The 14,705-nt window shown below is 45.4% G+C and overlaps 1 protein-coding gene across 5 annotated transcripts in view; it reads left to right on the top strand.

Annotated features, from left to right (window-relative positions):
• Nucleotides 1–8,770, top strand: part of LOC122945640 — a 45,949-nt gene extending 37,179 nt beyond the window's left edge. For 3 of the 5 annotated variants that reach the window (XM_044304766.1, XM_044304768.1, XM_044304765.1), the window contains 3 exons: nucleotides 4,598–4,660; nucleotides 7,750–7,830; nucleotides 8,570–8,770. In XM_044304766.1, the coding sequence (XP_044160701.1) occupies nucleotides 4,598–4,660; nucleotides 7,750–7,830; nucleotides 8,570–8,607 (182 nt within the window). In that variant the 3' untranslated portion in view covers nucleotides 8,608–8,770. The remainder of the gene's footprint in view (nucleotides 1–4,597; nucleotides 4,661–7,749; nucleotides 7,831–8,569) is intronic. The other 2 variants (XM_044304769.1, XM_044304767.1) reach the window with 1 other exon arrangement.
• The last annotated feature ends 5,935 nt before the right edge of the window (nucleotides 8,771–14,705 follow it).

Raw genomic sequence — 14,705 nt, 5'->3', positions numbered from 1 at the left:
TTGGAAGGCAGATTTTGCTGGACTGGTTTATTTACACCATGTACCCTTTCAAGCCCCCTGATGCACCCCTAGAGTAGAAACTCCATAAAAGTGACCCCATCTAGGAAACTACGGGATAAGGTGGTTGTTGTTTTGGGACAATTTTTGGGGTAAATTAGATTTTTGGTTGCTCTATATTACTCTTTTTTGAGGCAATGTAACAAAAAAATGTAATACTAAAATTGTTTCTACATTCGCTATTTAGTTTTGTGGAACACCTAAAGGGTTAACATAGTTTGTAAAGTAATTTTTGAATACCTTGAGGGGTGTAGTTTCTTAGATGGGGTCACTTTTTTGGAGTTTCTAGTCTAGGCTACATCAGGGGGGGCTTCTAATGGGACATGGTGTAAAAAAAAAAAACTGTCCATCAAAATCTGCCTTCCAGAAACCGTATGGAGTTCCCTTCGTTCTATGCCCTGCCGTGCGGCTATATAGCCATTTACGACCACATATGGGGTGTTTCTGCAAACTACAGAATTGGGGCAATAAATGTTTAGTTTTGTTTGGCTGTTAACCCTTGCTTTATTACCGGCAAAATGGATTTAAATTTAAATTTTGCCCAAAAATAGGTGTTTTGGCACCGTTTTTATTTTATATTTTTAACACCGTTCATCCGAGGCGTTTGGTAAAAAGTTATTTTTATAGCGACGACTTTTACGCACGCGACGATGCCCAATATGTATGGCTCTCAGACTTTGGAGACACTAAGCAGGCATCCTAAAACTGCGGCCCTCCAGATGTTGTAAAACTACAATTCCCACCATGCCCTGATGATGGCTGTAGGTTGTCTGGGCATGCTGGGAGTTATAGTTTTACAACATCTGGAGGGCCGCAGTTTGAGGATGCCTGCACTAAAACTAATATTTTTTTGGGGAAAAAAATTTGTTTCTGTGTCTCCAAAGTCTGAGAGCCATAGTGTTTTATGTTCTCTAGGGGACTGTTGGAGATTATAAAAATTTAGTACTCCATGGAAGTGTGATACTCCCTGAAGCAATCGATAACGCAGAGGCCCGGATGATCAGGGCACGTGTCACATTGAGTGGTGGTGTCCTTCCGTATCCCCCTCCTGCGACACACTCTGCACTTTTTTTGGGTTCGTCCCTTCTTTCCAGTATGGGGGACCACACCTGGAAAGTGTTGGCCAGGGACGATCCGGGCGCCTACAGTTCCCGAGGTACTCCGGCCTGCTCTTTCCCGGTCCGAAAAGATCAGGTCTTTGAGGACTGCCTCATAGAATTGGAGGAATGTCCCTGTGCTGCCAGCGCTTCGGGATAGTACAAAAGAGTTGTACATGGCAACCTGCACCATGTAGACCGCAACTTTTTTGTACCATGCCCGGGTTTTGCGCATGGCGTTATATGGCGTGAGGACTTGATCAGAGAGATCAACTCCTCCCATATACCGATTGTAGTCGACGATACAATCGGGCTTGAGGACCGTTGCCGCGGTACCTCGCACAGGGACTGGGGTGGTGCTGTTACCGTGGATTGTGGACAGCATAAGGACATCCCTCTTGTCCTTATACCTGACCAGCAACAGGTTTCCACTGGTAAGTGCACGGGTCTCACCCCTGGGGATAGGTACCTGGAGGGGGTAGGCAGGGAGGCCGCGTTGATTTTTCCGCACGGTCCCACAAGCGAACGTGGATCTGGCGGCAAGGGACCTGAACAAGGGAATGCTGGTATAAAAGTTGTCCACGTACAAGTGGTAACCCTTATCCAGCAGTGGGTACATAAGGTCCCACACGAGTTTCCCGGTAACACCCAGAGTGGGGGGACATTCTGGTGGTTGAATCCGGGAATCTCGCCCCTCGTACACACGAAATTTGTAAGTGTACCCTGAGGTACTCTCACAAATTTTGTATAGCTTCACGCCATACCTCGCCCGCTTTGTGGGAATGTATTGGCGGAAACTGAGTCTCCCCTTGAACGCAACGAGAGACTCATCAACCGCGACCTCCCTTCCAGGTACGTAGGCCTGCTGAAATGTGGCCCCAAAGTGATCGATGACCGGCCGTATCTTGTACAGCCGGTCATAGGCAGGATCACCTCGGGGGGGACATGCTGCATTATCGGAATAATGCAGACATTTCCGGATGGCCTCAAACCGGTGACGTGTCATGACCATACTGTACAGTGGGGTCTGGTATAGGACGTCCCCACTCCAGTATTGCCTGACACTGGGTTTTTGGACTAGACCCATATGCAGCACGAGGCCCCAAAATGTCCTCATCTCGGCTGCACTGACCGGCGTCCAGCCACCGGGTCTAGCCAAAACTGAGCCTGGGTTTTGAGCGACGAACTGTTGGGCGTACAGATTCGTCTGCTCCACCATCAAATTCACCAGTGGGTTACTGAAAAAAAAACTAAAAAAGTCTATTTCAGTAAACCCCACTGTGGGAATCTGGATTCCAGGATTGCCAGCGAAATCCGGAATCTCAGGCTCAAAGTCCACTGGGGGACACCAGCTAAGTTCATCGGCAGGGGGCTCCGGTGAACTTATTTGGTGGGCCGGGAAACCAGTACGAACCCCAGGGCGGCTCGTACTAGGGTGGGCCACAGGATCCCTAGCATGTGTGGCCCCTGGCTCCGCCTGGCGGCGTCTCCGCTGCCTTGGTGGCTCATCGTCATCCGATGATGATGAGGAGGATGCGGATGACAAAAGGAACGTGGGGTCATCCTCATCCTCACTGGGGCTCTCAGAGTCGGAGGCAATCTGGGCATATGCCTCCTCGGCTGAGAACACCCGGCGGGCCATGGGTGTGTGTGTGTGTGTGCGTGTGTATGTGCGTGCGTGTAAACCTTTATTCTATGTGCGTGTGTGTGGGGGCACGGGTGTTCACGTACTAAAAAGTCCAGGCAAAAAAAATGGGCAAGTGTTAGGAAAAAAAAAAAAAAAAAAAGTTCAAACTTGCTGATCTGCGGTTCAACGCTGATCAGCGGTCGGTGGGGTGGTGGGGCGGGCGATGCGCTAACAGTGGACGGACGCTAAAAAGTGCCGGCCAGTCAGCGCACGCAGAAAAAAAAAAATGTGGTGGTGGGGGAAGGGTCTGGTGGAGGGGGTTGGTGGGTGGGGGGGGGGGGCTGGTGGTGGGGGGGGGGGCTGGTGGTGGGGGGGATGCGGGGGGGGCAAGTGGCGTGGGGTCTGGGGTCTGAAAGTTGTAAAAAAAAAAAGTTTGGAATAAATGTGTTTTTTTTTTTTTTTTTTCTAACTTTTCCCTTCTTTCCCTGCCTAACGGTGCCTCTCCCTCACTGACCCTAACCTACCTGGGTGGCGATGGGTGCAGGAGGGTGATGGATGCCGATTTAGGGGGACACAGGAGCTGGTGCTGGACGATGCTGCACGGTCAGGGTGCTGGACAGGAAGAGGAGGGGAGAGAGGAGCGCAGGAAGTTTGAATCTCGCGCCTCTCTCCCCTGCACCAATCAGCACCCTGGACAGCGGCGTTCAGCACCAGGGCCAGCTCCGCCTCTGCAAATCCTCGGACTGCGATTGGTGGTGTAAAATTACGCCACCGATCGCAGTCTTTTTCCGGTTCATCGGGTCACAGGACACCCGAATGGACCGGAAACGCAGAAAACCGCAGGTCTGAATTGACCTGCGGTTTTCTGCGATCGCCGATACGGGGGGGTCCAATGACCCCCCCCTGCGTTGTTACGGGATGCCGGCTGAATGATTTCAGCCGGCGTCCCGTTCCGATTAACCCCTGCGGCGCCGGAATGCAGATTTTAAGTCAGGACGTACCGGTACGTCCTCGGTCCTTAAGGACTCGGGAAATAGGGCGTACCGGTACGTCCTCGGTCCTTAAGGGGTTAAAGTATTCTATTCCATTCTTGGCAGGATGGAATACATGATATATATATATATTGGAGGGCACTCTGCTATCTGGTGTTGTATCTCTGCTACAATTGTAAATTAACTATACAGAAGTGACACTATGTTATGAATATAGAAGAGACATAATATCATTCTTTACATAGTGTCAATCTATCTACTAGCGTGACTACTGATTATATACTTGCAAATACAAATATCAGTTTGGATATTGGCCCACTACATGGTAGTTTCAAGTTTATCAAAAGGAGGATTGCCCTTTACTTGAACATTGTGGATGTTAGACATCTGATCTCCATTTTATTATATTTATATTTTTTAATGACTAATTGTAGTGAGAGGATTGTTTTATGAATATGCCAACCGACCATCTAGATTGTGTGCAGATTTGGACCCCCACAATACAATAATCTAGTTGTTGTGAGACTGCAAACCAAAACGATTATTATATAGGATACAATTATGTATATGCACAATTGCCGTTATCATTATATTTTTTTGTTAATAAATATAGCTATTTTATATAAATATATATTCTGTGCAACACCAGATAGCAGAGTGCCCTCCAATATATATATCCAGTTAACAGTATAATATCGACGGTGGGTGTCGTGGAGTGTGCACCTGGACCATACTTTTAGGCTGGTTGAGCCCCTGTGACCTTTTCAGGATGGAATACATTTTTATGCTTTTCTTTAAAAAAAAAAAAAATGTTTAATTTGCAGATAAGCCTCCAAAAACAGATGGACCCGAGAGACCCTCATTATATAAGAACAAATTTATGAAAGGTGAGAAAATAAACTGTTGTATATTATAAAGGGCCGACAGTTTCCCTGTTTCCTTCGCTACCGCCTTCTAGGGACAGTTTTAGACATGCTACCCCCCGACCTCCCCCACCTCTGGAAGATGGAACAGGAAAAATATACCTGTTAGGCCTCTTGCCCACGAACGTAAGGGGCCCGTGCTGTGGACCGCAAATTGCGGTCTGCAATGCACGGGCACTGAGCATGGGGCAGCCGCTGTGGATCGCGGACCCATTTACTAGAGCTGGGGGGGGGGGGGGGTTCTGCTGCATCTGCACCTCCTATAGCAATGCCACTGAAATAGGAGAAAATATGTCCCACCTGTATGATTGCCACCTGACCAGTATTCTATCGACCAAGCCAAGGATTTTGCTTAGATTGCCGATAACAGTATTTTTTTTTTACCTGCTCTGCACTAATAATTGCCAGTACCATTATTTTTCTATCTGCAATAACAATTGACGGTAATTTGGTCAGACTTCAATGCTTCCTCAGTCAGCCACATCTAAGCCGCTGATTGGGGAAGTGGAAGGAACAGAGTGCAGCACGCACTGCATAGGAGGAGAACCCATGTGTATTGAAGTGTCGGTATCTGTAGCTGCTTAGGCATTCCTGCTCTATGTCTATGGATGAAGTCAGTGCCTATGGACATGAAGGGGGTATCCCCAAGCGCTGTCAGTATACTTGGTGACACCCTCGTGTATTTAAGTCTTATTTATCTAAAGCAAAAGCCCTAACCACTGAGCTATAGAGCTCACTACTGATAAATAAAAGATATTCTCTGGCTAAAAACCTCAATAGTAGTTATTATGTATTCATATACAGGTGAAACCCGAAAAATTAGAATATCGTGCAAAGTTCATTTATTTCAGTAATGCAACTGAAAAGGTGACACTAACATATGAGACTCATTACAGGCAGAGCGAGATATTTCAAGCCTTTATTTGTTATAATTTGGATGATTATGGCTTACAGCTTATAAAACCCCAAAGTCACAGATTTGAGGTCCCCTTTGCTCAGGGGGTATGGAGTAATTAGCTGACTAGAGGGCGACACTTTGAGCCTAGAATATTGAACCTTTTCACAAAATTCTAATTTTAAGCTGCATTAATGCAATTCCTTTTAATTTGCATCACTGACATAAATGGACTTTTGCACGATAGTCTAATTTTTCGAGTTTCACCTGTATAGCAGAAGCGTCATTTTATATTTTTTTGCAATTGCAAAAATAAATTTAAGTCACAAAATAAATTACCGTACAACTATGATAAAGCCATCCACTATAGAAGTAGAACAATTAAAATAATGGGGCGGGGAGCAGGGGCCTGGCTCTCACATGAGAGCCGCGGCTCTGCTCTAACAGCCCGGACTGGCAGGAGTGCCGATCCGGGATGTTTAACAATTTGCATGCCGCGGGCAATGGCGCCCGCCGCATGTAAAGTGCTGACAGAGGAAGGGGATTCCCATTGGCACCCCACAAATGTGATCGCGGAGTGCCGATGCGTGTGAAGGCTGGCTGGAGTCTAATGTAGGCCCCAGACCAGCCTTGAGTAATTTACAGCAGTCTGTGCCAGAGAGGCGCAGCCTTCTGGTCAATGTCAGAATAGCACTGACATTAAATTGCAATGCACTATAGGAATAATGCATAGGAAAAAAATAATTTCAAGGAAAAAAATAGCAAAAAAAAATCTCCCCCATATGTTTGGTATTGCTGTGTCCGTAATGACTACATAAATATCACATAAATTGTCCCCTATGGTGGATGCCATAAAAAAAAAAAAAAAACTGAATTGCTAATTCTTAGTTGCCACCGGAAAAACGTGATAACAAGATATCAAAAAGCGCCATTTACTCCAAAATAATACCAATGAAAAATACAAGTCGTCCCGCAAAAATTAAGCCCTGACAAAACTTCATAGAAATAAAAATAATAAAGTTATGGGTCTTGGGAAGCAGCAATGCAAAAACATTTTTTCTTTTAAAAAAAGGGGTTTTATTGCAAAAAAATAGTAAAACATAAAAAAACTATACGTATTTGGTATCCCTGTAATCGTACTGACCCAGAGAATAAAGATATTATGTTATTTATACCGAAAAACCAACACCGCAAAATGTAGAACTTAAAAACGCAGTGGCAGTATTACTGTTTTTCCCATTTCCCTCCCAGAAAGATTTAATAAAAGTTAATCAGAAAGTTATGTGTACCCCAAAATGGTGCCATTAAAAACTACAACTTGTCCCGCAAAAAAACAAGCCCTTATAAAGCTATATAGACGGAAAAATAAAAAAGCTATAGCTCTTAGAACACGATGACGATGAAAAAAGGAAGAAAAACGCTTGGTCAGTAAGGCCTAAAACTGGTCACTAAGGGGCTAAGCATTAGAAACGTGAAAAAGAAAATTTGCCTCATACACATGACCGTTCTGGTCCGCACCCAAGCCGTAAAAACTGTTTTTGCGGCTCGGGTGCGGACCTATTCACTTCAATGGGGCCACAAAAGATGCGGACAGCACTCCGTGTGCTGTCCGCACTCGTTGCTCCATTCCGTAACCCCGCAACCCCGCCAAAAAATATAACATGTCCTATTCTTGTCCGTTTTGATGACAAGAATAGGCATTTCTACAATGGACCGCCTGTTCCGTTCCGCAAATAGCGAAAGGCACACGGAAGGGGTTATAGATATATAACCCCCTCCAGAACTGCACTTCTATGACATTGTTCATATTCAATGACAGCAGGCAGAGATCTTTCAAACTAAATGTATAATAAAGTTGACTAGAGGAGACAGACAGGAGAGTAACCCAGGACAGCAGGATCAGACTACACAGGGTTTGTTTGTAGTCTGTAACCGTGGAAACACATAGCTCTGTGTAGCAGCTGTGAACACAATATATGAATTCATTTTTTCTTTGTAAAATCAAGACTATTTGCAAAGTTTGAAATGTAACCTAATGATATCACATAATATAATATAATACACTGGACGACCCCTTTACATGGCTTTCAGTGGAGCCCTCCTGAAGGTGGAGTTCTCCTTTTATTCCGATGTTAAACTCTTGTTTTTATGTTCACAGATGAAATTAAGGAAAAAAATCCAGAATATTTGATAATAAAGAAGATTCCTGTTGGAGTCGGGGCGAATATTGACTTTCCTGGTGAGTCCGCTCATAGCAGTGCGATATAATTTAGGACCCTTTCAGCAGCTGCTTGACACCAGCACACTCCTCCCCTCCTGAAGACGCTCTGCTCTCCCTTGTTTGGTAGCGTTGATGCACCTGTGGAGAGCACTTCCCTGGGTCACTTCTCCCCAACCATTAAAACCGGAACAGGACCAGCCTAGAAATGGCCCGCTGTCTCCAGGGGCCCCCAATAAATGGCCGCCTCTCTGTCCTTTGGTTGGATGTGCCCGTTCAGTATAATCCTGCAGAAGGTGGGGCGGATATTAACTTTCCTGTTAAGCATGCCCATCGCAACGATAAAATTTAGGTCCCTTTTAGGAGCTGCTTGACTCTAAAATACTCCTAAAGGCTGCACGGACTGCCTCTATGTACACATGCCCTTCAGCTGGATGATGTCCTGCCCGATACCTACTGGTGACGCCCCTCTTATGGTGTACCCCATAGTGCCCAAATATAAACATAACAAAAGGGCCTGATTATCACCTAACAGGGTCCCAATACCATGGCCTGTGGATGCAAGCTATGGGTGCCCAGACCAAGCGGGCCACTGTCACCCCTTCCATATTCATGTCGTGCACCCCTAAAACTAGTCCTTGCAATGTGGGAGTATGGGGGGCACTGGTTGTTTAAGGAAGACATATTGGTTGTTACCCAGATTACTCCAAAAAAATTTAAAATGTTTTTGTAAATACATTTTTTTTTTTTTACATTTCAGATGAATTGTTAAGTGTTCCTATCCAGGAGACCGGTTAAATCGAGGAGCAAGATCTGAGCTCAGACACGTCAGGAGTGACCCTATAGAAAGCAACGATCACATGGTCACCCGGGTGTATATCGCTCGGGTATCACATTGTGTAGGGTTCTTCATCTCTGTGCAGCCAGATTAATTAATAAAATTGATTGAAGTTATAACTAATAAGAATTATATATTTATATTTTTTTTTATCATTTTTAAAATTCACTTTGCCCCTGTATGGAGGAAACACTGCCTGTTACTGTAACACCGGTGGTGTGCACCCACAGGCGTCCCCAAGCTCTTCCTCATTAGGCACTGCGCTGTTCAATCGACTCTGACCCGTCTGTCTCCCCATAGGGCGTGCACACTCTGACCAGCTCTTAAAGGACCAGTGCGTCGGCTTTGGAAACACATGTACAGTATATCCTGGGTTCAACTACTATACCGCGGTCTGAGAGCTAGGATTAAAGCTTATGGTGGTACATCGGAGGTATTTGGGTTGAGCAGAGGTACACGCCAGGGGTGCCTGTTATCCCCTCTTTTATTCGCCATTGCGATTGAACCGCTTGCATGTTTACTCCGATCCTCTGAAAAAATCGTGGGTTTCCCCATGGGAGCCAAAGAGGAGAGGGTGTCTCTTTACGCAGATGACATGCTTATATATGTGGGAAATGTGAAGCAGTCGCTGGGCCGTATCATGTGTCTTAGGCCACTTTCACACGGGCGTCATGGATTTGGGCCGGATAAGATGCGGGTGCGTTGCGGGAAAATGCACGATTTTTCTGCTCGAGTGCAAAACATTTTAATGCGTTTTCCACGCATGTGAGAAAAATTGGCATGTTTGGTACCCAGGTGTTGTGTAGATTGTATTTATTTCCCTTATAACATGGTAATAAGGGAAAATAATAGCATTCTTAATACAGAATGCAAAGTACAATGGGGCTGGAGGGGTTAAAAAAAATTATAATAATTTAACTCACCTTAATCCACTTGTTTGCACAGCCGGCATCTCTTCTGTCTTCAGGACCTGGGTAAAGGACCTTTGATGACATCACTGTGCTCATCACATGATCCATCACCATGGTGATGGATCATGTGACGGACCATGTGATGAGCGTAGTGACGTCATCAAAGGTCCTATTCCTCAAAGAAGAAGACAGAAGAGATGCCGGCTGCGCGAACAAGTGGATTAAGGTGAGTTAAATTATTTATTTAATTTTTTTAACCCCTCCAGCGCTATTTTACTATGCATTCTGTATTCAGAATGCTATTATTTTCCCTTATAACCATGTTATAAGGGAAAATAGTAATGATCGGGTCCCCATCCCGATCGTCACCTAGCAACTGTGCGTGAAAATCGCACCGCATCCGCACTTGCTTGCAGATGCTTGCAATTTTCACGCAGCCCCATTCACTTCTATGGGGCCTGTGTTGCGTGAAAAACGCACAAAATAGAGCATGCTGCGATTTTCACGCAACGTACAAGTGATGCGTGAAAATCACCGCTCATGTGCACAGCCCCATATAAATGAATGGGTCCGGATTCAGTGCGGGTGCAATGCGTTCACCTCACGCATTGCACCTGCGCGGAAATATCGCCCGTGTGAAAGAGGCCTTATACAGGATTTCGGAGACAAGTCTGGTCTTCGCATAAATTGGGACAAGTGCATTCTGCTTCCACTGGATCAGACCCCTGTTGATTTCTCCCTTTTATACACTCAGCTGCAGGTTGTCCACGGATTTAAGTACTTGGGAATGGTGGTCTCAACAAACATTGAGCACCACGTGAAAAACAATACAGAGTCGCTTCTGAATAAAATGGGTGAAAAAATCTATGCGAGGTGCAAACTACCAATGTCTGAGATAGGTAGGAGCAATCTCCTTAAAATGATTCTCATGCCAAAGCCTATGTATGTCTTGCACAATTCCCCCGTCTGGATTCCACAACAATTTTTTTTCAGGATAGATAGAATGTTTAGAAGCTTGATCTGGCGTAGGAAATATTTTACAGAGAGGAAAAGAAGCCGAGGTCTATCCATTCCAAATCCATGGCTATATTATATATCCTCTCAGTTGCAGCAGCTGAGGGGGTGGGGGAAGAACGCCAGGGGATCTCGCATCTGCCCGGCTAAAGCGTCATGCACACGTCCGTGGAACACGGGCCGTGAGATACCGGGCTGGATTCCTGCTGAGTGCAGGAGCACACGGCGTCATAGCAACCAATGACGCCTTGCGCTCCTGCACTCAGCAGGAATCCAGCCCGGTATCTCACGGCCCGTGTCCCGGGCTTAATACCACACATTATTGAAGATGACTCACCGGTGGTCCTATTGGAACAAAGTGGCCACTCTGACAAGTTTGGGAGACACCCTACACTTACCCTGACACGCAAGATTTAGCATAAATGTCATGTTTTTGTCTGTACATGGATTTACTCAGGTGACTGAAATATTTCGCTTAGAAGGATTTTCGCCCTGGGAACGGAAAGGCGTGAAATTTCTGTATCAGCTGCAGAGAGATGGGGCCTTCAAATCATTTGACGACTTTGCCCTGCCTCATACGGCCTTTTACCAATTCTTGCAGCTACGGCACGCGTTCCAGGCTCAGGCAAAATCTATATCGCTTACATGCACAACAGTGCCTCCTCCAGTGGCTTAATATCATCCATAGGAACTGTGAAACAAGATACATGAGTGGTCAAGCGAAGGTGGGAAGAAGAGGTTGGCCCAATATCAGATAAGATAAGATGCCTTTACTGTCACTGTACAATACAATGTACAATACAATGAAATGTTGCATTGTATTGTACAGTGACAATAAAGGCATCTTATCTTATCAGAAGACCAACGGAAGCCAGTTTTAGCCTTGATGCCTCAGTTATCATTATGTGAGGGCCAGCGTATGTCCCAGTTGTTTCTTGTATATAGAACCCCCTCATTTCTGATTAAGATTGGTGTTAGGAATGACGCTTCGTGCCCTAGATGTGGAGTGAGCCCTGCATCCTTGCTGCACATGTTCTGGGAGTGTGCGGGGCTTGGATACTTCTGGTCAGCTGTGCTAGCAGATATCAAAGACACCTATCAGGTTGCGGTTTCGCCCAGTCCGAGGACATGTGTACTGGGAATATTGGACATTCAAAACTGACACTCATGCAGCGGAGTGCAGCACTTGCTCTTTCAGGCCAGGAAATGAAGGAAATGAATAGCTAAACACTTCAGACCCCGACCCCAACTAGGGCTGAATGTTTGAACAGAATGGCCGAGATCCTTCACCTAGAAAAGGGTGTTAATCTTAAAAGGCAATGCCTGGCTAAGTTTAGCAAACTAGGGGACAAATGGGTTGAATGTAGGTCCATTGTGGTATAACAGGGCTCATTGCTGTGGAACTTTTTTCGGGAAGTAGGGTCGCAGAGTTCGGTGTAGATGCAGGACTTCCTCATATGAATCCCACAATGGAGAATAGGTGTGTAGACCTGGCGTGGAGGTGGATAGATAACACTTTCTTGATGTGGTTGGACATGAAGCCCATACTTAGGGTATAAAGGGTTTGTCTGGGTATTTAGGGTGCCTTCCCTGTGACATGGTGCCTGAGCAATAGGTTTTCTAGCTTACCAGTTCCCAACTCTATATTCTTACTTCCTGTATCCCACCTTTTCCTGTTTACCGGATTTGACCTCTGCCGCCAGACCTGACCTGTTTTTTGTGCCTGCCCCAACCTTTAGACCGATTTCCTGCCTACCCTGACTTTGACTGGCTACAGTTTTGCCTGATCCCTCAGTGCTCTGCATCGGTATCCAGAGTCCAGATCCCTGTATGGGGTTTAAACCATAGGACTGCCAGGATAACACCCTAGGAGTAGCCCCAATTCAAATCTGTTCAGTCACACTCAGGATCCACAGCCGCTTCAGGACAGTTAGGTTCCGACCCGGAGAGGTGAATCCACTAAGCTGCTTCTCCGGTATAGTTGTAAGTTTTGCTTTAGCACAAATAGGTGGTGGTGGACTGGTGGTGTAGTACAGCAGGTAGGTTAGTCACCACTGGTATAGCGGAACTATTTGTAGAACTGAATTCATGGATGTAGCAGAGCTGGATAGATGAACTGAAAGGCTGATATAGTAGAGCTTTAGTACTGATGTAGCAGAGCTGGAGGAAGGATGTAGCAGAGTTGAGCTGAAAGGCTGATGTGGCAGAAGGGATCTGGTGGACCAATGTAGTAGGGTGGATGTGGGGAACCAATGTAGCAAAGCAGATCCGGAGGGCCAATATAGCAGATCGTATCTGGAGGACTGGTGTAAGAGAGGGATGTAGTAGGGTTGAGCTAAAAGGCTGATGTAGCAGAATGGATCTGGAGGTAGGGCTGCGCATCTTCACTCGTCTCACGATTCGATGCGATTACGATTATCAAGTCCACGATTCGATTCGATTCGGCGATGCATCACGATGCATCAAAATTATTACCCAAGTCCCCTTGTTTTTCAATTTTACATCAAAAAATTAATTCAATCAGTCAGAAATTGCACAAAAATATTTATTTGTATCTGCTATTTAAACAAATCATACCAAGTTCCCTGCATATCATATAGCAAAGTCTGAATGAACAAAACAGTGCAGCAGACAACAGTATTTATTTAAAACAGTACTGTCAGTGTCTCTGTAACATTAAACTGTTGTGCTGGCCTGGCTGGTGCAGTTAGTTTATAAGTTTTACAATAGTTTTACCATATAATATATATTATATATTATATAATATTAAACAGTACCTACAAAAAAAGGAGCACTTCAGTTCCTGACTGTAAAACATCACAGTGAGTCAGTGAACCTATAACACAGTCAATGAGACAGTGACTGTGTTATAGGTTCACTCACTGTGATGTTTGCCAGTCAGGAACTGTCTGTCACACAGTGTGTTCAAGTTGTCTGTGTTGCAGAACTTCCTGGTTCACCGTGATTGTTTTGGCAGCAGGAGCAGCACCACCACCAGCACCACCACCAGCACCACCACCAGCACCAGATGGGTAGTACGTCTAGATCAGTGCTATAAGCTCTCAGAGTTGTCACTTTACAGAAAACGTTACCTGCACTGAGCACTCAGCAAGCACTCTACCACGATACATCAACTGAAGCCAAGCCATGCCACCATTAGAGGAAGCTGGAAAATCCTTGACAGAATACATTTTCAACTGAATCTGAAAACCTTGGACAAATCTTTATGGGATCACAAACACACACCACAGAATACCAGAAAAAAAATAAACACACATCCTCCTCACTGAATCATAATGGTAAAGGGCAGGCCACAGGACGGGCAATGTGGCACAGCCACCATAGTCAGACATGATGTCAGAAGGTCGGTGTGTGTTTTTTTGGTTTGTGTGAATGTGTATTTGTGTGATCCAATAAAGATTTACTCCAGGTTTTAAGTTTCAATTTATTCTTTCAAGGATTTGCCTTCCTCTGGTGGCTTGGCGGGCGTCAGTTGTCTGGAATTAAATACAGAATTCTTTTGGTTGAAGGTTAAACCCCTAAACAGAGTCAGAAATTCACAGAGCATGACAGACACATTGGGAAAACACCAAAAAACACGTCAGTGTAAAAATACAAAATGGATCGGACGGACAGTCGCATAATAGAAAACCATTCTCCATCTCCTCTAGTCTCCACTCCAGTGCTGCTAAAAGCTAGAATAATATCATATATTCTGATTAATCATCACAGTGAACTTAGAATATATGATATTATACAATTACAAATATACATATTATAACAAAATGTTACATTCATTGATCGTTTGCAATTGCCACAACCTGCCGACCACTGCCAGTCACCTGCAGGCGGTCACTGCCAGTCTGACTGCCAGTGCCACGACGGCACCCCACCAGTCAGTCAGTCACAGTGACTGAGTGCGTTCCGTTGAGGACGAGAGTGGCATAACTGGCGTTAACCGTTAAGTAACTGGTCTTGTTGACAATGACAGGGATGGAGTTGGAGTAACTCGTCGTGAGGGAGGGGTGGGGAGGAAAAAGGGAAAGGGGAGGAAAAAGGGAAAGGGGAGGAAAAAGGGAAAGGGAAAAGGGAAGGGGAAGGGAAAAGGGGAGTCTGGCACTGGCAGGGGAGAC

Source organism: Bufo gargarizans, chromosome 8, assembly GCF_014858855.1.
Source record: "Bufo gargarizans isolate SCDJY-AF-19 chromosome 8, ASM1485885v1, whole genome shotgun sequence".
Lineage (NCBI taxonomy): Eukaryota > Metazoa > Chordata > Amphibia > Anura > Bufonidae > Bufo > Bufo gargarizans.
This window is presented reverse-complemented; position numbering and strand designations above follow the sequence as displayed.